Here is a 25,709-nt window from a genome sequence, read left to right on the forward strand (position 1 = left end):
TCTCCGAAATATACAACACAAATTTAAAACCCCTATTTTGCCCCCCTTAGAGGTAGAATTTTCAAAAATTATTTCATAATAATAGCAATATACATGCCAAACAGCCTGATCCGTCCAGTAGTTTGAGCTATGCGTTGATAGATTAACTAATCAGTCGGCTTTTCCTTTTATGTATTAAGATTTCAGTAATGCAATATGACAAAGACCTAAGTTTTATTTAAAAGCTATCTTGAATGAATTAATTCAGCCAACCTTGACACAGCGTGAAGACACGACACGATCTGAATTCATTGTTCGCTGCCCGCAGCACCGCAGACCGTTCCCGTCACCTATATCTAATGGAATCTTAATTAAATCATAAATAGGCATCTATAATGGTAGGCAGTAGGCACAAACCATACAATATTATAAATGCAAAAGTGTGTCTGTCTGTCTGTCTGTCTGCTACCTTTTCACGGCCCAACAGTTTAACCGATTCTGACGACTGAGCTTATATCCCGGGGACGGACATAGGCTACTTTTATCCCGAAAAATCAAAGCGTTCCCATGGGATTCCCAAAAACCCATCCGCTTTGTATGAAATTTTGTACCGAGGTAACTTGCGAGTTGCGTCCCTGTAATTGACTCATTAATTGAAAATCAATGAGTTCCCACGGGATTTTTAAAAACCTATATCCACGGGAACGAAGTTGCGGGTATCAGCTAGTATACAATAAATGTTTATTCCAATTTATTGCAAGTTTTTCAAGTTTCAAATGCTCAATATTGTGTAAAATCTGATTGTTGGTCATATCACGTATTTAAAAGGCATCACAGAATTATATTTCAGATGCATGAGATTCAAGCCATGACCCAAGATTAAACGTATAAGTACCTACAAATTAATTCATGTGTATAAACAGACCACGGTTGGAGATACCATATACTTATTCTGACCTGAATAAGCCTGTAGTGCGCAGCGACCCGTAAGATATGAGATGATGGGGACACCTAATTGCGGTCGTTATTATAAACATGTTCTAAACGCTCCGACTCGCTAATTAGATAATTCACATGTCGGCCCCAACATGGCTCCAACAGTTAAAACATTCTTCACGAGGTAAATTCGAGCTTAAAAACTTACATAGAGAATTTTAAGTGGAGATATATCCACTGCTTTGTACACCAACCAATGTATTCTTAGACCACGCCGGCATTAGGCCTGGTCTCCAACTAAGCGGAGAGGAAAAGAGATGTTTACAGTCAACCAATCAGATTTTTAAAAGATGACGTGATAATTTTTTCGCGTCATTTATTATGAATCTGATTGGTTGACTGAACACACATCTCTCCTCTCCGCTTAAATGGATATCGGGCCTTACACGGGCAACTTGAAGCAGTCAGGCTTGACTATCAAGCAGTCAAGCTGCGACTGCGTAGTGAACTACAGTTTTCTATTTGCATAAGTACATATACATATATACATGAAACCGCTCGAGCAGTTGCGACTGCTTCGGGCGGTCAGCAGCAGTTATCAATGGCAGCTTCAAGCTGTTTACAATGACTGCTCGAGCAGTCTATGTATTTTGATCGCTGGCACTGTGTGAAGTCTACCAATCCGCACTTTCGTGGTGGCCTATACGACCTAAGCCCTTCTAATTTTAAGAGGAGATCCGTAATGGGCCAGCGACGGGTTGAGATGATGACGATTTCAAATTACTCTGAACAAGGAATAAGCGCCTGCTACTGCATGCCTGAGAGTTCACCATAATGTTCTCGAAGATGTATGAAGTTTGCCAATCCGCACTTACGTGGTGGCCTATACGACCTAACCCTGCCTCATTTTGAGAGGAGATCCCTCCTCACTAGTGAGCAGTCGGTCGCGTCGATGCGATTCGATAATGACGATTTCAAATTACTGTGAATAAGGAAAATGCTATAATTTTACACTTGTTACTGTTATTACGAAATGATTGACCATCTATTAATAAAGTGCGTCGCCAAGTAAAAGGCTGTTATGTCATGAATCTCGGATTAGTGCGATGACTTGTACAATTCTTCACAATGATTACTCTCTATTTGTCGAGAGTGCTTCCATTCCCATCAATCATGTTAGATTCTACCTTTTTGCCTTCGATTACGACATTTCTTTGCATTATTGTGTAATCTTCAACATTGAATTGATTGAAATTTAGTAAAGCATGAGTATAAAACGCTATGATAATATTGTTCGTTAAGGTGTTTGGTTAGAAAGTTGAAATTCTTATGGGAATATAATTAAATGGACTGCCACCTGCATACCATATACCTGGTACACTGTTTCAGTGTACTCTGTACGAGTACCTCTTAAACTATCGGCCGAAATCACCGACTAGGCCGAAATGGATAATTAATAGATCGTACATTCCTTGTAACGTTCAAACACTATACCTATTCAGCCCAAAAAAGACCTATTAATTCATGGTTTAGGTACTTTTGAATTAAAGAGTTTCATTGATTCCTGAACAATTCTGATTGATTGACTTATGCGGTTTTTGAAATGACCGATCTATTTATTATTATAGGGCAGGTCAAGGAATTCAAAAATATTACAATATTCTTACTAAAGATCTGATTATAATAGTTTCGGCCGTATGTCCATCAATTAAAATTTGGATCGTTATTATTTTTCAGAGCTGAAGAAATTTTTTTTCTTACAAGTTAATAAATTTATTATACGTTTCGTATTTTTCGCCTTCTATCATAAATGCCATTCCGTAAATGGGTAGATAAGCATATTAGTGCACAGCATACCAGATTTAAAAATCGCGATGGCATTTTTAAATACTCTTGATGCACTTAATCGACCCTTTTTGTGCCACATTTCCTTTCAATTTCGACGAATCCATGCGAAGGTTGTGAGTTCCTCAGATCCGGTCTCACGGATTAGGATTGTGGTATTTTACATAAGGCAGGGTCTCCATGCAGATAAATGCTCGACGAGCAAGTTTCTTATAGAGCCTGAGATAGCCTGCATGTAATACTGGCTTCCCACGGTGCGTGATTCAGTGCGGATTATCCCGCACGGCCGATGACCACGAACACCCGTGTACCGTGCACTTGGCTCGGACGACGACGAAGACGTGTCTACGCTACCACGTACGGATGCTATTCCAATAGTGCGTCTGTGCGGGCTGGTCCGCCTCCGTCCGCAATATCACGCACCGTGGGAAGCCGGTATAATGTGCAACATCTACATATTCGAAATTTCTTTCAGCTTTTATAAACGTCGAACATTTTACATGTTCAACCTTTGAGACCGCTGAGTTGTTCAAAAAAAAAATCATAAATTTAAGTGCATATTTAACTAATTTAATCACAAGAATTCTATGTAGTCTCATAATTAAATTAGTTTAATTGCCACTTAAATTTTTGAATTTCCTTCGAACAACTCAGCTTTAGTCCATAGAAAGTAGATAATATTTCCTCACCTAACTAATTTTTTGAACAAACTTCATAGAGCATATTTGGTAAAGCTAGATTTTGCTAAGGCATGCTCATTGGAACTCAGCTTTAGGGTTAAGCATTTAAAACTAGTGGTTTTTACCTATCCAATTCTACACGCAAATTACTCGTAATCATTCGATGTTTGGATATAGGTACACATATTTTTTTTTACATTGAAACACCATCTGTTTTAATTATCTGACGACGTTCTTTAGGAACAGCTTGTTGGGAATTTAAGGTGTACCGTTTTTCTTGACTTCGAACTCCTGCAGCACTAAACTTGTATCATACAATCTTAATTCGAGTAGGTTACTACATATTATCGCCGAGTTCATCTCCCAAGAGATGAGGAGAAGTGAGGTTGAGAAAGTTGAAAAAAATAATAGGGGTTTTTTGGGAAACTATGACTTCAAATTTATACAGAGAATCGGACTCACACCTCATAACTTTTCGGAGTTATGTGCGTTATAACCAATTAAATATCACTTGCCTTAACGGTGAAGGAAAATATCGCGAGGAAGCCTGCATGCCTGGGAGTTTCCATAATGTTCTCAAAGGTATGTGAAGTCTGCCACTCCACACTTGGGCAGCGTGGTGGATTAAGGCCAAAACCCTTCTCATTCTGAGAGGAGACTCGTGCTCAGTAGTACCCGGCGATGGGTTGAAGATGATGATGGTTTTAAAAGATTTTTCCTTTCTTGCAGGAAGAGCTGGACCTAACGGCGGTGAACAAGGCGGCGATGATGGAACTGCCGGCGGCGAAGAAATGGCAGATCTACTGCAGCAGACGACCGCCGCCGGGACAGCAGCTGCCGCTGGCCACCGCGCCGCAAGTTGAGGACTATATCAAAGCTCTCAATGAGATTGCTGATGTGAGTATATGATAAATGAAGTAATTATTACTTATAATACGCGACAGGTCGAGATGGTAATCTGGGCCTAAGGCGGGGGGATGCCGCCCCGTACACCCGCACGTCACCCGCGCTATCCCGCACCGGGTCAGCGCGGCGGCTGAACGGGTGCGCGGGGCGTCCCCCCTTATTGCCATGTCGACCTTGCTACGGTTATACTTGCTTACGGTTTTGGTTAAGTTTGAAATTCCGATATAATATTAATAATTGCTGTTTACAAGCACTTTTATTTGTGTAAGCTTGGAAGAGGAATCTTTTTTATTTATTCTGATACAAGTTAGCCCTTGGTTGCGATCTCACCTGATAGTAAGTGATAAGAAGTACCTAATACCTACCGACTGACCGAATTAAGTCTGCTGTGGGCGGTCCCTTGCACGAGTGTACCAGGCTGTCGGCCAGCAGGGAGAAGTGGTGAATGTTCGTGAGGTGTATAACATTTGCCCTCAAAGACGTTGCTTCATGATGACTACGACCGCTCTGCCAAGAGTGTTACGATGAAGAAGATGAATACCTACTTAATCCTTATTTTTCTGCTTTCAGGCATTCGCATCATCAGAAGGCGAAGGCGTCACCCCTACAGAAGCATGCGCACTAGTCGACGGGTTGAAGACAGCGTTGAGGACCCGAGCGCACAGCTTCGTCATTCGCTTCATCAAGCAGGGTGGACTCGCTGCCTTACTGGAAGCGCTGCAGAGAGCGCCGAGGGACGATGCTATCACGAGGCATAACCTGATAGCGGGGATCAAAGCCTTGATGAACAACTCTGTGAGTTTTCTAATGTTTTTGTGTTGAACCCTCAAACTAGGTGCCTAAATTCCTAGTTAATCTTGGGTTCTAATTTAATGCTCTTGGCCATCGGTATACCTATCTTCAAAATCTTCAAGAATAGTTTCCAGGGTAAAATGAAATTAATGTTTTCATTTTAAAGCAAAAATATGAAATAATGAATAAAAAATAAGAAAGAGGATGCCCGCGACTACGTCCGCGTGAATTTAGGATTTTAAAGATCCTGTGAAAACTGTTTGATTTTCCGGCATAAAAAGTAGCCTATGAATTGCGGTCACCTGAATTGCTCAATATTTTTGGAAATAATATAGTAATATTTTAATTCGCACTAGGCTAGCGTCGCTGACTACGATCTAAACACTTCTCATTCTGAGAAGGGTTTAGGTCTGTGCTCAGTAGTTGCCTGGTGATGGGTTAATCACCATGATGATGATGGTAACATTGATCCCAATAGATAAAGCGATATTCTTCTTTGCAATAGATTTGGTAAAGATTTTTTTAAATTCAAATTCACAGAATAGCTTAATTTTTTTTTTCAGACGGGTCGAGCTCATGTCCTGGCTCACCCAACCAGTATAGATCTGATTGCTCAATCAATGGACACTGAAAATGTTAAAACCAAAGTAGCTGCGTTGGAGATCCTTGGTGCTGTGTGTCTCGTGCCAGGAGGGCATAAAAAGGTAACGGATAAATTTAATACTTAGAGAATTTTCGGCAATATTTAATTGGAGCTTATATGAAATGGGTCTTAGGCATAGTGATTATGTACTGGCATCAATTACAAAACTACAGTCACACAATTGGGGCATTTCACGTCAAGCGGACAACCAAAAAAAAGTGAGGTCGTGAATTTTGTTTATACTCTGGTCAGTTATACTTCTAGTAGACGTGGATATATACACACAATGTTTTTTTCGTATGATGCTTTATTGCTGAGTTATGAGGTTTTAAAAATTTACTAAGAATGAAGTCCGTTATTTTTGGATGCTTATTATTTGTAACAATTCATTTGTAAAAAAAACCAAAAAGCATTGTTTATTATAGTTAAAAAGTTGAAATTTTTATTTTTTTTATCGAATTCTAAATTTAAATTTTTTAACGTATAGTAAACCGGAAGTGAACATTTCAAATCGATATTTGAGTAACTTGGCCAAAATAAAAATATTTTTTTTTTACCGTGAATTAAAGCTTACATGTACATATTCTTCACCAAAAAAAATTGTAACATGATATCTAATAGTTTAGGACTTAGAGCATATCGAATACATAGATATAACTATGAGCACTTTCTAAGCAGTCGGGTTTATGTACTAACATGCTAAAATACTACGCTATGAATAATTTATTCATTCATTCTAACATGAAATATACAAAAATAAAAGATTTTTTAAATAAAATATAATCTATATACTAATAAATAAAATTGGAGTGTCTGTCTGTAATTTCGAAATAACTACCACATATTAAGCTCATATTGTTATTTAAACGATACCATAACTGAATCACACGTTTTAAAATTTTTGTCTGTCTGTCCGTCTGTCTGTTTGAACGTGCTAATCTTCGGAACGGCTGAACCGATTCTGACGGGATTTTCACAGACAAGTAGAGGATTGGCCAGGGAGTAACATAGGCTACTTTTTAACCGACTTTCAAAAATGGAGGAGTTGTGATTTTCTACCTATGTACATCGATATCTCCGAGATTTCTGAACCGATTTGAGTGATTTTTTTTTAATCGATAAAGGAACTTTGCGACATTGTTCCATAAAAAATTTGGATTCCAACTCCTCAATACTGATGCTGCAGGGGACCCGATCACTAAAGCTGGTGGGATTTGGAAACTGTCGGTTATATGATCCCTCGGAATTTATAAAGGATCATCCGTATAAATGTTTTTACGTGGTAGAGAAACACGTTGTATCCCGGGGATGGACTATTACGGATAGACCACTTTTGTCCTGGGAAATCAAAAGTTCCCACAGGATTTGTTCGCCCTGACTAAGCAACCAATCAACTTGATTTTTAGCATAAAGATACTTGAAAGGACGCAGAGTAACATAGGCTACTTTTTATCCCGGCAAGTCAGATTTCCCACGGGATTTTTTAAAACCTAAATCCACGCGGACGAAGTCGCGGGCATCAGCTAGTTACAAAATAAAACACTCTATTTTAATTAATATTGTTTCAATCTCAATTAATAAAACCACTCTAAAATTATTCATAGCGTAGTATTTTAGCATGTTAGTACATAAACCCGACTGCTTAGAAAGTGCTCATAGTTATATCTATGTATTCGATATGCTCTAAGTCCTGAACTATTAGATATCATGTTACAATTTTTTTTGGTGAAGAATATGTACATGTAAGCTTTAATTCACGGTAAAAAAAAAATATTTTTATTTTGGCCAAGTTACTCAAATATCGATTTGAAATGTTCACTTCCGGTTTACTATACGTTAAAAAATTTAAATTTAGAATTCGATAAAAGAAATCAAAATTTCAACTTTTTAACTATAATAAACAATGCTTTTTAGTTTTTTTTACAAATGAATTGTTACAAATAATAAGCATCCAAAAATAACGGACTTCATTCTTAGTAAATTTTTAAAACCTCATAACTCAGCAATAAAGCATCATACGAAAAAAACATTGTGTGTATATATCCACGTCTACTAGAAGTATAACTGACCAGAGTATAAACAAAATTCACGACCTCACTTTTTTTTGGTTGTCCGCTTGACGTGAAATGCCCCAATTACAGTCAATGGGGAATGCTGACAGAAGTAAAAAATTAAAACTATGTATTCGCATTAATTGTAGTATCAAAAATTAACATTTCATACTTTGTAAATTAAAACTATTAACATTAGCTTAGTTTTAACATCTATCGGCACTTCAAGCACATTAGCATGCTTGAAGTTTTTACCCATCCTAAAATCGCACAACACGCCTAAAGATTTCCCTTCAAAGACATTTATTTATAAACTGTGAATTTGAAGTAGATAATGAAACAGACCAGGGTACTATGATAAAGTAGCAAGAAACAGTTAAAAATTATTTTGCTATAATCCGCCAACAGAAAAAATCTGTATGGTCAAACATGCAGTTACAAGCTAAGCACCGCTTACCTCCCCAACCAAGCAATAAAGCCAAGTTCCCAAGCAAGCACTGCCACCACCACTCACATGCACCACCACACAAGACTTTTCCACTACTCTCGACGCACGTTTCGCCCCGACACCGGAGCATCCTCAGGAGATTTCGACTTTACAATGCTGTATTGTCAAGTTTTTTCTGTTGGCGGATTATAGCTAAATAATTTTTAACTGTTTCTTGCTAAACATGAACTTCCGCAAAGTAACGCCTGATTCTATCCAATATGATAAAGTAATTTAGCTTGTATTTACGGGCAAATGCAAATTCACCCAAATAGACTCGGAGACCTTCGCTCGGTCAATAATAACTCTTTGAACCTTTTTTCAGGTGCTAGAAGCCATGGTCCACTTTCAAAAGTACGCGGGCGAGCGTGCGCGGTTCCAGGGCATAGTAAATGAGCTGGACCGCAGCACGGGCGCCTACAGGGACGACCTGGGGCTGAAGACTGCTATCATGTCCTTTGTTAATGCTGTTCTGAACTATGGACCTGGGGAGGAGAGTCTGGAGTTCAGACTGCATCTGCGATATGAGTTGCTGATGCTGGGCATACAGCCTGGTAAGTACGATTTGTCTAGTTTTCAGGTTCTAGAAGCCATGGTCCACTTCCGAAAGTACGCGGGCGAGCGTGCGCGATAAATAATATTTGATTTTGTAAGCGACTGACTTAGGCCTCATTCATACGAGAGCTTTTTAACGTCCGTTAAAAAAGCGTTCAAATAGAACTTAGGGCAAATAGAGTTAGGACATAGCCCTCATTCGCACGAGCGTTATAAAAGCGTTGCGTTAAAAACCGGCGTTGGCGGGTATTAGTTTAACGTTGTACGCGTTAAAAAAGCGTTGTCGTGTGAACAGATACTTTGTAATGCATTCTATTTGAACGCTTTTTTAACGGATGTTAAAAAAGCTCTCGCACGAATGAGGCCTAAGTACGTCGCTTTTTAACTTACGCGGACGTTAAAAAAGCTAGATGCTTATTCCTCTTTTTCAATGACCATTATATTTGAGAGATGTTATATCACGATCAGAAAAGTGAAATAGATTGACGGACGTTTTTGAAATGTTTTAAATTTTTTTCCCAGTAATCGAGAAACTACGAAAGTACGAGAACGAAACTCTCGACCGGCACATCGAGTTCTTCGAGATGGTGCGGAACGAGGACGAACGGGAGCTCGCTAGAAGGTTCGACAAGCAACACGTGGACACCAAGAGCGCGGCCGCCATGTTCGAGCTGCTGAGGCGGAAACTGAGCCACACGGCTGCCTATCCACACTTACTGTCCATGTTGGAACACTTGCTGCTATTACCATGTGAGTACTACTTTGAATTTGTTTGGTTGAAGAAAAACAAGCAAAAGTTTAGTGCCATATCCTATGAAGGTAAGTATAGGTACGTACCGAGATTTGAATTGAGGACTACACTGACAAATGCGAATGGAAGATTTTTAATGGTTCTAGAGTTCTTCAAGATAGTGCGAAACAAGGCGGCTTGAAAGGGCTAGAGCAAAAACCTAGAGCAATATAACCAGAGAAACTACGCACACGAAATTTAATTCAATGCCTTAGCCAGAGGGTGAAGTTCTAAATGGAATGATAGAAGTCTCCGAGGAGAGTTACTCTCGAGGAAGGAGTCTTGAAATATTTCGTTTTATATGTATAGTTTGCGACAGGTCGACATGGCAATTGAAGTGGAACGCCCCGCACTTGCGCGCAGCTCCGTGCTCATCCGGTGTGGGATAGCACAGGTGCTGTACGGGTGAGCGGGGAGTCCCCCAACCTCATACCGCGATCTACTCATGTGCCCCGATTGCCTTGACAATCTGTCGCGAAGTAGACTTATCAGCAACAGCAGTGTCATAACAAAATCTTTATTTCCTAGTGGAATACAACCCACACGCGCAACACTGGTTGCTGCTGGACCGGGTGGTGCAGCAGGTCGTGCTGCAGCAGCCGCCGGCCGGCAGCCGCGCCAACAGCGACCGCGACAGCACTACCACCGACAACTGCTCCGACAACATCAAAGTGAGTACCAATAGTGTGAGAAAAACAGCTGGCACAAAAATTGGCATGCTTAACAAAGTCAAGTGGTACTTCACGCTGCGAGGACAGCTTCTAAACCTATATGTACTCAAGTTCGGTCGTGCATGGAGTACCTACTACTGCCATTTGTGCCATTTTTCGGACCATAATTCTAGGCTAGGTTTTTGCTACACAGAATTTTTTGTATGATTTTGGTTAGAATAAATGGTTATCTATACTAATATTATAAAGAGGAAACCTTTGTATTTTTGTATGTTTGTATTGAATAGGCTCAAAAACTACTGGACCGATTTCAAAATTTCTTTTACCATTAGTTAGAGGGATTCTTCGGAATCCGTATAGGCTATATTTTATCCCAGAAAATAGATAGGATTTTTAGTGGTAGTGTCCACCCGTGCGAAGCCGGGGCGGGTCGCTAGTGGTAAATAAAATTGACAGTTTAAGAAAAACGTCCTGTCGTTTCCCTGATGTTTAATTCTTTGTTTCTTTTTAGTGTGATCCGAATATTTTACTAGGGTCTGCTTATTATTCTAAACACATATTTATTTAAAATCATTTGCTACGGATAAATATTTTTTAGTAGTTTTAACAATCTTAGCTAGATTACTGATGCAACTAAATTGCAATTTTTGTTACTGGCTGAATAGATTCAATTGACTGAACGCACACGAACTATTAGTCATTCATAACGATTGCGATAAACGAATTGTTGCTATCAAAATTTGGTCTAGTGATTCTGTTCTAGAATAGAAACAAAAATAGAGCCTCGATAGCTCAACGGTTGAGGAGCGGACTGATTCCGAAAGGTCGGCGGTTCAAACCCCACCTGTTGCACTATTGTCGTACCCACTCATAGCACAAGCTTTACGCTTAGTTGGAGGTGAAAGGGGAATGTTAGTCATCATTGACATGGCTAATATTTTTATTTATTTAAAAAAAAAACACTTTTTACAGGTATACGATCCCGATGTCGCTCCCTTAGAGATTAACGTAGGGGAGATAGTCCACCTACTGGCTAAGGAAGAGGAACTAGTCGCCGCCAGGACCAAAGCGGAGAACTTGGAGAGAGAAAACGTTGACTTAGCCACAGAATTGGCCAAAAAGGTAAACCTTTTATACGTTGGTAATTAACGCTGTGTGCTTTGGACGATTCAATAAAGTATGAAACACCGTTAGACGAAATTATCTTGATAGGAACTTTAAAAATAACGTTAGTTTACCACAACGGCATAGTTCACGACAGGTAGGGTAGCGAAACGTCGCTTCACCTACACTGGCTGGCGTCAAATGTTACTTACATTTGACGCTAGGTACGCTATGAAACGAATAGGTAGGTATCTTTGATTTCACGTCACCCTAAGCCTAATTAAAAAATAGAGAACTCAATCCTATGGATAAAATATCCTGCAGCCTGAGCATATTATCAGTGCAAGAAAGTGTAGTCGCACTGATTATGCTTGGGTTTCTCAAGGTCTTCACGGCAAGGAATAAATGATAATAATAATCGTCTTTTAGCTTAACTTGGTGGATCTGTTTAACTAATTTATTTCAGTGGGAAACGCCATAGGAATTTTTGGGGCCATTTTCTCTGACCTATTTGTATTTAATACTTTATTGAATCGTCCGTTGCATAATAACTTTGGGTAGCGGTGATTGAATGAAAATCACATAATTTCGAAATATCTCCATTTAGCGATAACTCATTTATAACAACAATAATACCATCCCATTGGCTTATAGTAATAAAGCCTGGGAGTTGGTTGGTTATTATTAATTAATTTACTTAGTTTTTCCATAAAGGCCACTTCATTTTCCATATAGAATTTAAGACATTCACTAACAGTTTAATTTTATGGCATACCATTGAAATCCAAAAATGAGGCATTTGGAAAAATTACCATTTTTTATTATTTTATTTTGTTTTTGTGCTGTGAGCGAGGCAATTATTACAGCAAAGACCCTAAGAATTATTATAGCAAAACCCTCATCGTTCAAAAACTCATCACAGGATACAGGACTCAATTTGATAGTAAAGACTCCTTATTTCTGATCTTTTTACTGACTTCTTACCTTTTCTGTATTGTAGCATCACCCTCCACCTGTGAAATAGACAAGAAATTCTACAAAATTACCAAAAGTACTACTAACAGACTACAAAGTAGGCAAACGTTTTCAGAAAATCTGATTTTTTTTCTATTTTCTTTTCATTTGATTTTCTTTATTTTCATCGCCAATTTCTTACAACTGCGCTGTTTTCGTTGTAACTCTCTCCAGAAAGTTATATCTTGATAAACTTTATTCCATTGTCTTTGACGAAATCATATTCTCATTTCTTTCTTCCTGAGGCAGTCTAGTTTTTCTTTTTTAAAGTTTCTGTTTCAAAAACTAGTGGGGTAGGTACTTGTATTTTTAATCCACTGAATGTTTTTACACCTCGCTCACAGTATCACCACGGTATTAGGCCATACATAATATCCACACGTTTACCAACACATTGCATGTGCTAACCACTAACAGGAGAAGCAAGTGGATCAAAGCACGCAAGAGAAGGAGGAGTTGGAGGGAGTCCTCTCCCGGCTAAAGGAGCGGCTGGAGAGGGAGACGGCCGCTCATATGGAGTGCACGGAGAGGGCCCGCGCTTCTGCGTGTAGAGCGCATCAACTTGAGCAACAGGTAATGGTCCTCCCTCGAGTCCTTGACTGAAGATGAAACTGACTGACTGATCTATCAACGCACAGCTTAAACTACTGGACGGATTGGGCTGAAATTTAGCATTCACATAGCTATTATGTGACGTAGACATCCGCTAAGAAAGGATTTTTGAAAATTAAACCCCTACTGAGATAAAATAGGGGTTCCATCCACGCAGACGAAGTGGCAGGCATAATCTAGTTAAAATATAAAAACGAATATTGTGGCAGCAGTCTCCTACAATTTATAGCGAACTGTATCATTGCTGAGCGATGCAGCTTGTTCTAGAACTGTTTCCGCACCTTCAGCCAAGTCTTAGGGTGAGATCTATGAGCACTCTCTGACTTTGCTTAGACTTAAGACAGATTTCAAACGAGACATTTTATATGTCTTACAAAGGTCCGTCTCGTTAAAGATTTTTAGAACGTTAAAACTTGGCAGTTGGCACACTTTTAGTCACAGGGCGTAATAGTTTGAACAACGAATAATGTATCAAGTTATCTTAAGGTTAGATTTAACTGTTAAGAATTCGATCTTGGAGGACCTATATTTAACTAATTTCCAAAAACAAACCTATAATTGCAAAATTGAATATTGGTCATCTTGCACTACAGATTTGTATGTCATTAACATACCTTGAATGTTCAGTTTTTATTTCAGTTGAATCAAGAGCGGTCTGAACGAGCGAGGTTCGAAAAACTAGTTAGCGAAGGAAGCATACCTGATGATGCAAAGGTAAGTTTGACAAGTTGAAGCGAATTATGTATGGACGTTTGGAGACTTCCATAGTCTCCAAACGCCGGGTGGGGTAAATTACACCTACCCCGAAATACATACGAGATAGCAACTATTTATTTTATTTGATTTTTATTGACTAACTAACTGACCGGACTGAACCGGACCGAAATGGGCGGGATTGGAACGGACTGGCCCAGCCTCGAAATATACGTAGAAGCTTTTTATTTTTCTTTAGTAATTTCCTATAATTTTTTACGCTACACACTTTAATGTGGTGTTCTGTTTGTTCTATCAGGTCAGCAACCTAAAGAGCGCAGTAATCGAAACATGCAGCGTTCCCCCACCGCCCCCACCTCCCTCATTGTTCCCACCACCTCCCACTGCACCTCTACCTCCACCCGCGCCCCTCGCCCCTCCAGCACCCCTAGCGCCCGCACCGCCGAGACCGAAGAAGAACGTTCCTACACCAGGGAATCCCCTAAAGAGCTTCAACTGGAGCAAGCTACCCGATACTAAGCTACACGGGACCATTTGGCAGGAATTGGACGATACGAAGTTGTACAATGCGATGGATTTGCACGCGATAGACAAGATGTTCTGCGCTTATCAAAAGAACGGCGTACAGGTTAGTCGGATAAATTGCTCTAGATTTTTGGCATCTAGTCCAAAAGTTGAAAATATCTTATTACCATTACTATCTTAGATCTTAGATTGTGATTTTTAAAGGCCTACTTGTGATCTCTCGAAAAATGTTTCTTTTTCTTTATTCCATTTCGTTGAGAATGGTACATAAAATTTATATTATGCCTTCAGTTTATTCTGTCGTCTACGGTGTCATACCACAACAGTTATGGAACTTGTAAAGCATCGTCGAGGCTTTGACGTCGCTAGCAGGCGTTAAATGTTACCTATCTTGGACGCTAGATAGACTATGTAACGACTATTTTTCTTTGATTTCACGTCACGCATAGCCTAGTACTTGATATATTGTCGATTCAGAAACAAACTGAGAGTTCTTTCTGGTCATACTTGATAGCTTTGAGAGTTTAAGCAAACGGCAGCTGTTATAAGACTCGTCTTCATAATTTTTGATGTCTCATTCAAAATAAAATACAACTCTATTCACCTGTTATTTTTATCAATTTTAGAATGAAGGATCCGTAGAAGACTTACGCCAACTGGGATCCAAGCCACGCACGAAAATTTTGTCAGTGATCGACGGACGACGCGCACAGAATTGCACTATACTTCTTTCCAAACTCAAAATGACTGATGAGGAAATTTGCCGGTGAGTTTACGATTTACAACTGTGATTATAATATAATGTATTTGTTTTTTGTAAGATTTTGGTTTTAAGTAAATAATAATAATAATTCAGGTGGATGGATTGTGTGAAAGAGGATATGTGTGTAAGAGGGGTGGAAAATGCCTTGGCGTATGACAGAAGTGAGTTGAAGAAAAAGACTTGTGTCGACCCCACATAGCTTTGGGATAAAGGACAAGGAGAAGAGAGTCATTAGAATTGAAAGTCTTTTAAATCGTAAAATAATAATAGGTGGAATCGTGATATCATTCCTTATACGATTGAATGCCCTATTAGTTATTTTAGCCGTCGATATTTATTGACGCCAAACTTTTTGAATTCACAGATATTCGTATTTGCACCGCCCGCCTATATAATGAATACTTTACCCTGTCTTTGTGAATAATTTAACAATTTCGACCATCAAAAGGAGTACAATAGTACCTACTTTGAATAAATGATTTTGACTTTGACTTTGCCACGTAATAACTATATGGCACGAAAGAGCGTAGATTGTATGGGTATATGCTCTGTTTCTGCTCCTCACCATAGCCCGCTGATTTTTCTTAATGCTAATACCACGCCTGATTTTATCCATTTGTTCACCCTCCAGAGCAATTCTACGCATGGACAGCGGCGAACAGCTGCCTCTGGACATGGTAGAGCAGCTGCTGAAGTTTACTCCGAGTGCAGAAGAAGCGGCGCTGCTGGAGGAGCACCAGGACGAGCTGGACAGCATGGCGCGGGCCGACCGCTTCCTTTATGAAATATCCAAGTGAGTGCAAGTATTCTATAGTTTCTTCTCCTTGCAGCTTTAGCGGCTATGTAGGGCACTTCACACCCTGTATCACGCTGATCGTTGCTGATCTATTGTGTTCGTCGATCTTTAGTAAGCAAATTCCGTTGAATGCATATTGCATCTAACATTCTAATTTCTTTGAAAAAAAATCACCGGATACTTTCCACCAATTAAATTAATTCATAAGCTCGCCATCTTCTGTCTGAAGCGCAACGTTGAAAAATTCAATATTTAATATTCTTTTTCAGGATTCCCCACTACTCACAGCGTGTTCGAACTCTGCTCTTCAAGAAGAAGTTCTCAGGAGCAGTTTCAGAAGCCAGCAGTCGAGCTTCTGTCGTGTTGAGAGCAGCGCGCGATATGACGCGTTCTCGGCGGTTGAGGGCTTTGCTAGAGATTGTACTGGCGCTAGGAAATTATATGAACCGGTAAGTTTCTAGAACCATCTATTACTCGCAGCGCGTTCAAACTCTGCTCATTAAGAAGTTCTCAGGGGCAGTTTCAGAAGCCAGTAGTTGAGCTTCTGTTGTGTTGCGAGCAGTGCGTGACGTGATACGCTCTCGATGATTGAGGGCTTTTCTAGAAATTGTGCTGACGCTAGGAAATTATATGAACCGGTAAGTTTCTAGAATTTGTCAGTTCGTAACATCTTTCTCTGTTGTGCTAGGAAATTTCTGTCATGACGGGATTGGTGCAAATCTGTGTCACCAAGTAATTGAAGTTCCGGTACGGTGCCGTGTAGAAACCAAAGGGGCATGGGTTTAATAAAAACTGCCATTCCCCTTCCAAGTTAGCCCACTTCTAACTTGGACTGTATCATCACTTACCACCAGATGAGGCTGCAGTCAAAGGCTAACCTGTATCTGCATAAAAAATAAAATAAAAAAAAACTTTTTTATTTATTTATTCTAGATCTGTTCTTCAAGAAGAAGAAGCATTAGCATTAGCATTTAAAATAATTCTAATGGAATCCTTTGTTGATAGCGGTGCCCGCGGCAACGCGTCAGGCTTCCGGCTGACGTCACTCAACAAGCTGGCGGACACCAAGTCCAGCGTGACGCGCAACACCACGCTGCTGCACTACCTCGTCGAGTTGCTGGAGACACAGGTAACTTTATTATTTTGATGAGCGTTGCTTAAGGGGACACTGTACGCTCGACCGAAATTGCTGGCGCACGTGGGTGCTTTGGATTTGCTTAATTTTTTTGAATATTTATTAATGAAAACTTGGTTATATACTCCTGGCTAGGGGCCAGAACACTATGAAACTTATACGAGTAGAAATAGCTAGGAGAACCCATATCTTAGGGCCCAGTTTGAGTTTCAATAGATTCAACTCTTTTTTTATTCAGTTCAAGGATGTCCTCCTCCTCGAAGAAGATCTCCCACACGTCCGCGCGGCCGCCAAAGTGTGCGTCGACCAGCTTGAAAAGGACGTGGGAGCCCTACGCACTGGCTTACGCGAGGTGTCACGCGAACTGGACTACCACGCGTCGCTGCCCGCCCCGGCGCAACCCAACGATGCGTTTGTTCCTGTTATGAGGGAGTTCCACGCGCATGCTGTGTGCTCCTTCACACAGCTCGAGGATCTGTTCCAGGTATGCATGTTAACAGTCTTCTAAAACTTCAGTCAGTTCTTTGAAAACAGAAAATGCTTCAATACCACCTAATCTCTGTTCAGGATATGAAGAGTCGCCTCGAGGCTTGTGCGCACGCTTTCGGTGAGGAGCCAAGCGCGTCTCCAGAGCAGCTTTTTGGTGCTTTGGATTCGTTCCTCACGCAGCTGACTGAAGCTCGCGCCGAGTGTGACGCGGCCAGGAGACGACGGGATGAGGAGGAGAGAAGAACAAGACACGAACAAGAGGTAAAGCACGCATTGGTGTCCTACTGAGGGTTTTCTTTTAACTTTTCTGTAAACTTTTAGGGTTCCGTATCTCAAAAAGAAAAACGGAACCCTTATAGGATCACTTTGTTGTCTGTCTGTCCGTCCGTCTGTCCATCGTGTCTGTCAGGAAAACCTATAAGATACTTCCCATTGACCTAAAATCATGAAAAATGGCAGGTTTTTTGAATTCTAGCTGAATAAAATTGACGCCATTAAGTGCACATATTATCTGGCTGGTCCAGCTGTCAGGAATTATTTTTAATTTAGTTGTGTATTTAACCATTCACTCGATTAGTCAGGTGCGAAAACCCCATTAAGCCCCATAACTGAGTTAGGAATGTTTTCATTTGCTCTCTAAATTGGCTTTAGTCTGGTTTATCTGGCTTTTCTAATGGTTCATGTTAAAAATGATATTTAAATATGTATTATGAAAACTGTTTAAGTCAGGCTCGCACCCGAAGTGTTCTGTACCATCACACAAGAAATGACACTTTAATTTTTTTGTGATATACCCACAAATCCCAGTTTTTCAAACAACAAAGTATTTGTCCTTGGATTCCTTTTTTTCTGGAGTTATGGAGTCTCAAAAATAATAAAACATGAAAAAATTCGTATTTATTGTATAATTTTCTCCCGCAGCTGAAAAAGCGAACAATGGAAAGGAAGCAAGGTTCCAGCCTACTTGGTTCCGTGGGCAAATCCCTGGGCAAGTCCAACGGCTCTTCCGACTGCAACGGCCACAGTACGGGCGAGAACTCAAGGGACGGCACCTTGACCAACGGACAGAAAGGAGAATTCGACGACCTCATATCAGCTTTAAGAACCGGCGACGTTTTCGGCGACGACGTGGCAAAGTTCAAAAGGTCAAGGAAAACCACCAAAGGTCATAAAGGAAGGGATTCCCCACCTCGAGGAGTATGTAGGGAGGACTCCAGGGAGAGACAGAAGAAATGAGGCGATTCGGAATTGATTTTTGGAGTTTCGAATTATTTTAGCGTTTAAACTAACGTGAGTGATTTCCATTATCAATATAGATGATATCTAACTGAACTCACGTGGTTAGTCGACGTATGCCCGACTAGTTTCGCACGCACTCGAGTCACACTAGTTGAGATCACTCAATTTGAGCATGCAGTCTAAACCGCGCCGCGTCGCGAGCCGAGTCCCTGTGAAAAAAGACCCCAGATGGGTTCAAAACTAACCGGGCTTACGTCAACTACCTACATGAGTACAGCCGGGTATCATCTATATTGATAATAGTTTCGAATTGATTTGAAAAATGTGATTTGATGAACTTTACGTTTGAAGTCAAGTGATATTTACCAGTGTTGGATGTAGACGTCTTTGTAGATATTGTACTAAACGAGTCACAAAGTAATATGATAATTTGTCGATGATGTAGACGAATTAGTTAAATAGGAATAAATCAGCCAAATATAAAGTTTCTTTCAATTATTTTTTAAAATTTCATTTTAAATATCCTTATTATAATTATAAGTTCTTTTTGGGTGTACTTTATTTTCATACATATTTTGAAATTTTCTCTGGTCTTCCCAATTTTCGATATTATTTTGGTTTGGTGATATTTATGAGTGAAAAGTACCATCCCATCTTATTATTCTTCAAGTAATTTGATGCCTGTTAAGAAATTTGATATTTGGCTGTTTATAACGTATTCAATAGTCAAATAGTAAAGATAAGTCAACTATTTAATTCGACAACGATTAACAATCTGATTTTTTAAACTTTTTGTATGAAATTATTCGGTTGTGCCTAATTTTCTAATGACTGATTGGTGATTTTATTCGTCAGATAACTATAATGTGACTGCAAGGTGTAAGACTGTGTATAATTATTCCATTTAAGTTTCAAATTGTTTGAAATAAGTTTTAAATGTTTTTAAATTCACATATCGCACATTTATACAAGGTTGAACTGAATTAAGGAGTAAAGCTAAGGCCATATCTGTGCGTCTTGAATGTGGGATGCGACGCCGAGCGTCCACGACGCGGATCTTTACGTGTACCTACGCGACTGTAATGCGATTCACTAACCACGTTTTGTTAGTACACTGTTGCGTGTTCGTCTAGACGCATGCGCTCCACTTTGCAAGCGCAGGCGAATCGCGTTGCAGTCGCGTAGGAGTGCATGGCGCATGGCATTAAATATTGTGGGAGGCGACCGCCGCGCGGCTGACGTTCCCACTTCGTGATCGCTTTGACTGCGCAGGCTTGGACAACGCTTTATTATTTTAAACAGACGTTTTTGTCTGACTTGGAAAAGTTAGCTTTTATTTAACTATTTGGGAAAAATATGTCTAGAAAATATTATGGGACAAACAAAACCCGAAGTTATGACAAACGCTTACAGTCAGAGCTAAAAATTCGAGTAGCAAAATTGAGCCAAGAAATAGGGTTGCCACAAGTTACAAACTATTAAGGTCGGTTTAATAATCGGTAACATTTCTTTTTTTATGTAGCTGAAAGATTCAGTTTAACTCCTAAGTTAAATGCAGTAGATTATTAATTTTGTATCTGTGGCGAAGAATGTTATGTGTGCATTAGCCCTTAGTTTTGTATCTAACGACCGTTCGCTATAACTTGTCCCTTGCTATCATGTTGGCAACAATTGCGTTGTTACGTTTTTATTGCGTGAGGTGCAATGGTGCCAACATGACAAGGGACAAGTTATAGTGAACGGTCTGTACTTGAATATTCGTTGCAAACTTTTGGAATTGTCTATAACTCGCACCTGACCATAGATTAGGAATTGATTGTATCTATGCCTAAATTTAAACATATTATACGGCGTAAATTTTGGATATCTGTAACTTATATTATTGTATTAGCTAAATAAATAGGTACACCATATTTGGGGATTTTCGATAAATTTACATTTTGTAATTTTACATACTTTCTTAGCACGTTCGAACTTCGATCTGATTTTTAATTAGTTGTGCTTTTGTATTTAGAAAGGTTGTTTAAGGTTAACGCACACTTGTGCGGATTGGCACAGCATCACTGGAATATCAACATATATACAACGCATCTACGCTTTGTACAGAATGCAGCGTTAGTATGAGGTGACGTGGTGCGTTTGTGCGCACTAAATAACCCGGCACAATGTATTTCTATTGCTATAGTATACGACTTCTGCGTTTGTACGTTGTATGTATTTATTCATATCCTTTAAGATCGATAAAGTCAGAAATGATTAGCAATAGACTATGCTCAAGGATAGAAAAATTTCATATATTTTTAATGAACTGTGTAGTAGCTATAATTGTAGGACGCAGTGTGGTTTTTGAACGTGCGGTTGTGTAGTAACCGCACGGTGCGATCCTCGTGTGTGTGTTAGCCTTAAATATTTTTATACGAAGAAATTATTTATATGAATCAACTCCGAGTTTTATTATAGATACTACTAGTATTGTTCTTAGTTTCCTGTAAATATTAATTTTAATGAAATTAATTTTAACCGAATCAAATGTTGCATCCTGTTACCGCAATGAGATGGATTTTAAATTAATTTATTTAATTACAACCTTTAATACATATAGGAGTTTGTCATATTATGTAAATTTTATTGTTTTGTTCAGGATTACTTAGACGTATATAATATAGTATATTATATTATACCTTACCTTGAATAGAAACTATTTAAATAAAAACCTTGAAATTATCAATTTGTTTTACTTGATACGTTTGCCATATCGACCTGTCGCGCCTACCTATTTGAAACAACTTACCTATGAGTACCTACCTACCTACTTATTTGAAAAATCGATGAGAAAAGAGAATACTTTAGGAAATTCTCAGTAGGTAGGTACATAAGATTTTTTTTGCTTAAATACCAAGTTTCAGAATCAAACGTTGGCCTAGGTACGTCGTAGTTCACGCGTCACGACAGATGAAACTTGTAACAAAACGTCGAGGCTTCATCTTCACTGGCAGGCGTCAAATGTTAGGTACCTACATTTGACGCTAGGTAGGCTTTAAAAGGAATACAATTGGAAATCAAAGACTAGGTACCCTTGATTTCAATTTCACGTCACCCCTAACCTAATATGTGGCAGATGTCGATTCAGGATTGAACCGAAAGTTTTCTCACTCCAGTTTACTCTGCCTATCTACGAGAAATAATATGTATATTATTCAGATTTTTTTAAATGCCAACCATGACTAATATTCCCCTTTCCCCTCCAACTAAGCGTAAAGCTTGTGCTAGGAATAGGTGCGACAGTAAAGTAAAAGTAAAGTAAAATATTCTTTATTGTACACCAAGACATAAAAGACAAGAATGTATAAATAACAAATAGATTTTTGTACAATAGGCGGCCTTATCGCTAAAATAGCGACTTCCAGGCAACCTTAGGGGGATGACAATAGTGGAACTTTTCAGAATTCAGTCCGCTCTTCAACCGTTGAGCTATTGAGGCTCTAAAAAATCTCTTTACGTAGATACGCTAGAGTAAACGCTAACCAAAACACCTGATACAAAACAATTGTATGAATACATAATATTATGAGTTGACCCTAATAAGGTAAGCAATTATTTTGGCCGCTTGGTTCATTTGTAAGCGAGGTTCGTATAATGATATCTGTGGGCAACTTCGTTAGGAGCCGCTCCCGTGTTGAGTTACCCGCGTTACCTAATGGTCCAAAACAATTTGAATTAGGCTCGGGCTATGGGCGTACAGGACGCGTGACTGCAGGGAAGCGTTATTATTATTTAGATACAAGTTATCCCTTGACTGCTATCTCCCCTGGTGGTAAGTGATGATGCAGTTGATGTAGCGGCCTAACCTGGAAGAGGTATTGGAAGTTTCATTAAACCCATACCCTTTTGGTTTCTACACGGCATCGTACCGGAACGCTAAATCGCTTGGCGGAACGGCTTTGTCGGTAGGTTGGTAACTAGCCACGGCCGAAGCCTCCCACCAGTCCAGACCGGACAAAATTTAGAAATTATAAAATTCCAAATTTCCCCTGCCGGGAATCGAACCCGGTACCTTCCACTAATAAGGCCTCACTTACCAGACCGAAACAATTTAAAAATTATAAATTCCCAAAACAAGAAAAAAACCAAGACAAAACAAGAGACTAAACAAAAACAATTGTATGTAAAGGCGACCTTATTGCTTAAAGCAATCTCTACAGACAACCTTTATTGAAAGGAGAGACTAATTTAGTGTGTTGAATAGAAGGTACCTACTAACGTGCAATAGGTGCACATAATCTTATTTACTAGTAAGTATTTTATTTAGTAGTAAGGAGTCTAGGGACACAGCATAGCGAGTCTTCTCTGAATATTTAGGGGCTAGTGGCTGGTTGTCAGTACGGCGTTTCCGCGTAGCTGCAGTCGCGCTTTATGTCTGTCAGTGCCCTTACATCTTCGCAAGGTAGCACAAAATGTGTATTTTCAGAAGATAAAATTACACAAATTATTAAAATTTTCGAAATGTAAACATTAAAATGATTCAAAAGGTGGATAAATTCAAATAATATAATAACTAGCTTCTGTCCGGAACTTTCATCATTTTGTTTACATATCTACTACGAATATAGATGATGCCCGCGACTTTTCCCGTGAGGATTTATATTTTTAAAAATCCCGTGGTGACTTTGATTTTCTGGGATAAATAATATGCCCTTCTCCGGGATGCAAACTATCTATCTAGGTATCTATAAATAAATAAAATAAATAAATAAAAGTTTATTTAGCTCACAAATATAACAATAAAAAATCTCTCGAAGCGAACTATCTATCTTTGTACCAAACGTTACAAGTGTAAATTAAAAAATTACAACACCCCCGACAAGTGAAGGTTACAGGGACTAGAAAAGAGCTGATAACTTTCAAACGGCTGAACCAATCTTCTTGGATTATATTGTAGCTAAGAACACTCTCGATCAAGCCACCTTTCAAACGGGAAAAAACTAAATTAAAATCGGTTCATTAGTTTAGGAGCTACACACGTTAAACTTATAACACCCCTCTTTTTGGGTCGGGGGTTAAAAATCGTATAAGCGAACGGCCGGTGGAAAGATTACCGATAGATAGATAGACAGATAGATAGATTTTCGCATATTAGTATAGTTTAGTATGGATAGGTAGGTAGGTATTTATTTATTCTATGTTAGCAAACTTCGTAAATGAAAATTCCATAAACTTGAAAAGACACAATTTATTCATTAAAACATTAAAAAGCCTTATTATGTCTAAACCGTAAACATAGAAACAATTTCGTAGACTTATACAAAAACTTCAATTCGTTTTTTTTTTCATATAGCAGTTTATCATTTTGCGGACCTTAACATTTTATTACAATCCATTCACAATCAGATTACGAACTTTTGCTCGGAGAGCCCGTAGAAGATTTTGAGCTGGTAATTGATAAATGCAGCAAATTGGTAGGTTTCAAAGTCAAAAAATCTTGTATTGAAATTGCTTTAGGTTTTTCGTTTGTCAATTATTATTGTATTTGTTAGAAAAAATTACTTAATGGTGATAGTTCATTTTGTAAACTTAAAGGTACGAGGGTTCAAAACGCGTCTTTTCACACACATATTTTGTATCTTAAGAGCGCACAGATACACAGAGAGACGGATATTAAAAAATATATTGTTTTGGGCTCTATGTCAATAATAAAATAAATGTTTCCTCCGATTTATATAAAAACATTTTTGATGTAAACTTAAAAAATCGTCCAATTTTAACAATTTTAAAATTGTAATAATAAAATTGTAAGAATTTATTTTGTATTATAAACGTCTACTACAAATCCACTACAATCTATAATACCTACCTAGTTAGTAAATGACGTTTAGGTAACATACCTATTAGATACTTACCAAGCAAAGGCACAAGTAACTATTTACCGCGTTCTAAACTTTTAGCTTTTATCAAGCACTTCGCCAAAATTTCCCGTGGGCTCTCGATCATTTAATGAATTTGAATAAATTATACAAATTTCACTTAATGAGAAATTATAGTAACCAACTTAAGGTAATTTTATCTTTCAGCACAGCGGTAAGCAACAACACAATTGTAAAATAGTAGATCTAATAATGTACGTCCGGCAATGCTCATAGACATTGCTGGGACATTGTGTATGAGCAATGAGTTATAGATTTAAAGTTACGTTTGAATAACAATTTCTTTTTGAAAGCCGCTCACAAAGTAACTATCGCTTGAGTACAAATTAGATACTATGTTATTGTTACTATTTTTTATAGTTATAAGTAATGATAATTTTTTTTCTGTATTATTAAGTAAGTAAGGCAACAGAGGCCTGTATGTTGCTAACGAAATACAAAACTTATGAAAAACTATGTTAGTAGATACTTCTACCTACCTACCTGCCTACATTAGAAAAATGTACGTGGGTACATTTTTTTTAAGGTGGCTACTATTATGTATAATGCAGGGTGTAACCAGAACTCTAGCGAAGGAAGACAGGTGACAGTATTGATGATTACTGATGATTACCACAAAAAAAACCGCGAAAACAAAGATAGAAAAACCCTGTATTTTTAAAAGTTCAGAATATATTCCAAATAAAACATCTGACTGACGCTAGAGGTCAATGAACGTTGTGTAAGTAGGCCACTCGGAGTCAATGCCTTAGATCATCTTGTAAATATTCATCAAATAACTTAAATGATAGTAGCCAAATGTACAAATTATAAAGATTTTTCGAACAAAGTCAAATATTTAAATATGATAGGCCGTACTTTCTGATTTTTGGGTAGGTAGGTAAATAAAAACTTTATCCCAGAAAAAAACATTTATGTACTTACTTAGTGGAGACATAAGACATTGGTCAAAAACAGTAAAATCTTGGCATAACCAAAATATAACATTTTCATTAAATTGCTTTTTAACATTGATGTTAATTAACATCATGAGTTGGCGCGGTGGGGTTCAATGGTGGGCTT

The 25,709-nt window shown here is 38.7% G+C and overlaps 1 protein-coding gene and 1 long non-coding RNA gene across 9 annotated transcripts in view; one reads left to right on the plus strand and one right to left on the minus strand.

Moving 5' to 3' along the window:
* Positions 1 to 21,247, plus strand: part of LOC123873264 (disheveled-associated activator of morphogenesis 1) — a 124,788-nt gene extending 103,541 nt beyond the window's left edge. For 6 of the 8 annotated variants that reach the window (XM_045918047.1, XM_045918041.1, XM_045918043.1 and 3 more), the window contains 17 exons: positions 4,170 to 4,337; positions 4,917 to 5,141; positions 5,702 to 5,842; positions 8,645 to 8,873; positions 9,397 to 9,624; positions 10,193 to 10,335; positions 11,308 to 11,457; positions 12,871 to 13,026; positions 13,705 to 13,779; positions 14,078 to 14,407; positions 14,931 to 15,070; positions 15,699 to 15,860; positions 16,133 to 16,312; positions 16,869 to 16,992; positions 17,237 to 17,482; positions 17,566 to 17,748; positions 18,409 to 18,763. In XM_045918047.1, coding sequence (XP_045774003.1) covers positions 4,170 to 4,337; positions 4,917 to 5,141; positions 5,702 to 5,842; positions 8,645 to 8,873; positions 9,397 to 9,624; positions 10,193 to 10,335; positions 11,308 to 11,457; positions 12,871 to 13,026; positions 13,705 to 13,779; positions 14,078 to 14,407; positions 14,931 to 15,070; positions 15,699 to 15,860; positions 16,133 to 16,312; positions 16,869 to 16,992; positions 17,237 to 17,482; positions 17,566 to 17,748; positions 18,409 to 18,723 — 3,195 coding nt within the window. In that variant the 3' untranslated portion in view covers positions 18,724 to 18,763. Of the gene's footprint in view, positions 1 to 4,169; positions 4,338 to 4,916; positions 5,142 to 5,701; positions 5,843 to 8,644; positions 8,874 to 9,396; positions 9,625 to 10,192; positions 10,336 to 11,307; positions 11,458 to 12,870; positions 13,027 to 13,704; positions 13,780 to 14,077; positions 14,408 to 14,930; positions 15,071 to 15,698; positions 15,861 to 16,132; positions 16,313 to 16,868; positions 16,993 to 17,236; positions 17,483 to 17,565; positions 17,749 to 18,408; positions 18,764 to 19,039 lie in introns of those variants that run through there. The other 2 variants (XM_045918040.1, XM_045918046.1) reach the window with 2 other exon arrangements.
* LOC123873272 lies at positions 1,411 to 15,738 on the minus strand. Its single transcript, XR_006797650.1, has 3 exons — positions 15,728 to 15,738; positions 10,217 to 10,224; positions 1,411 to 1,578 (listed from the first exon to the last, which is right to left on the minus strand). It is a non-coding gene; the product is annotated as an uncharacterized LOC123873272 (long non-coding RNA).
* Positions 21,248 to 25,709: the final 4,462 nt, after the last annotated feature.

This window comes from Maniola jurtina, chromosome 16 (genome assembly GCF_905333055.1).
Source record: "Maniola jurtina chromosome 16, ilManJurt1.1, whole genome shotgun sequence".
Lineage (NCBI taxonomy): Eukaryota > Metazoa > Arthropoda > Insecta > Lepidoptera > Nymphalidae > Maniola > Maniola jurtina.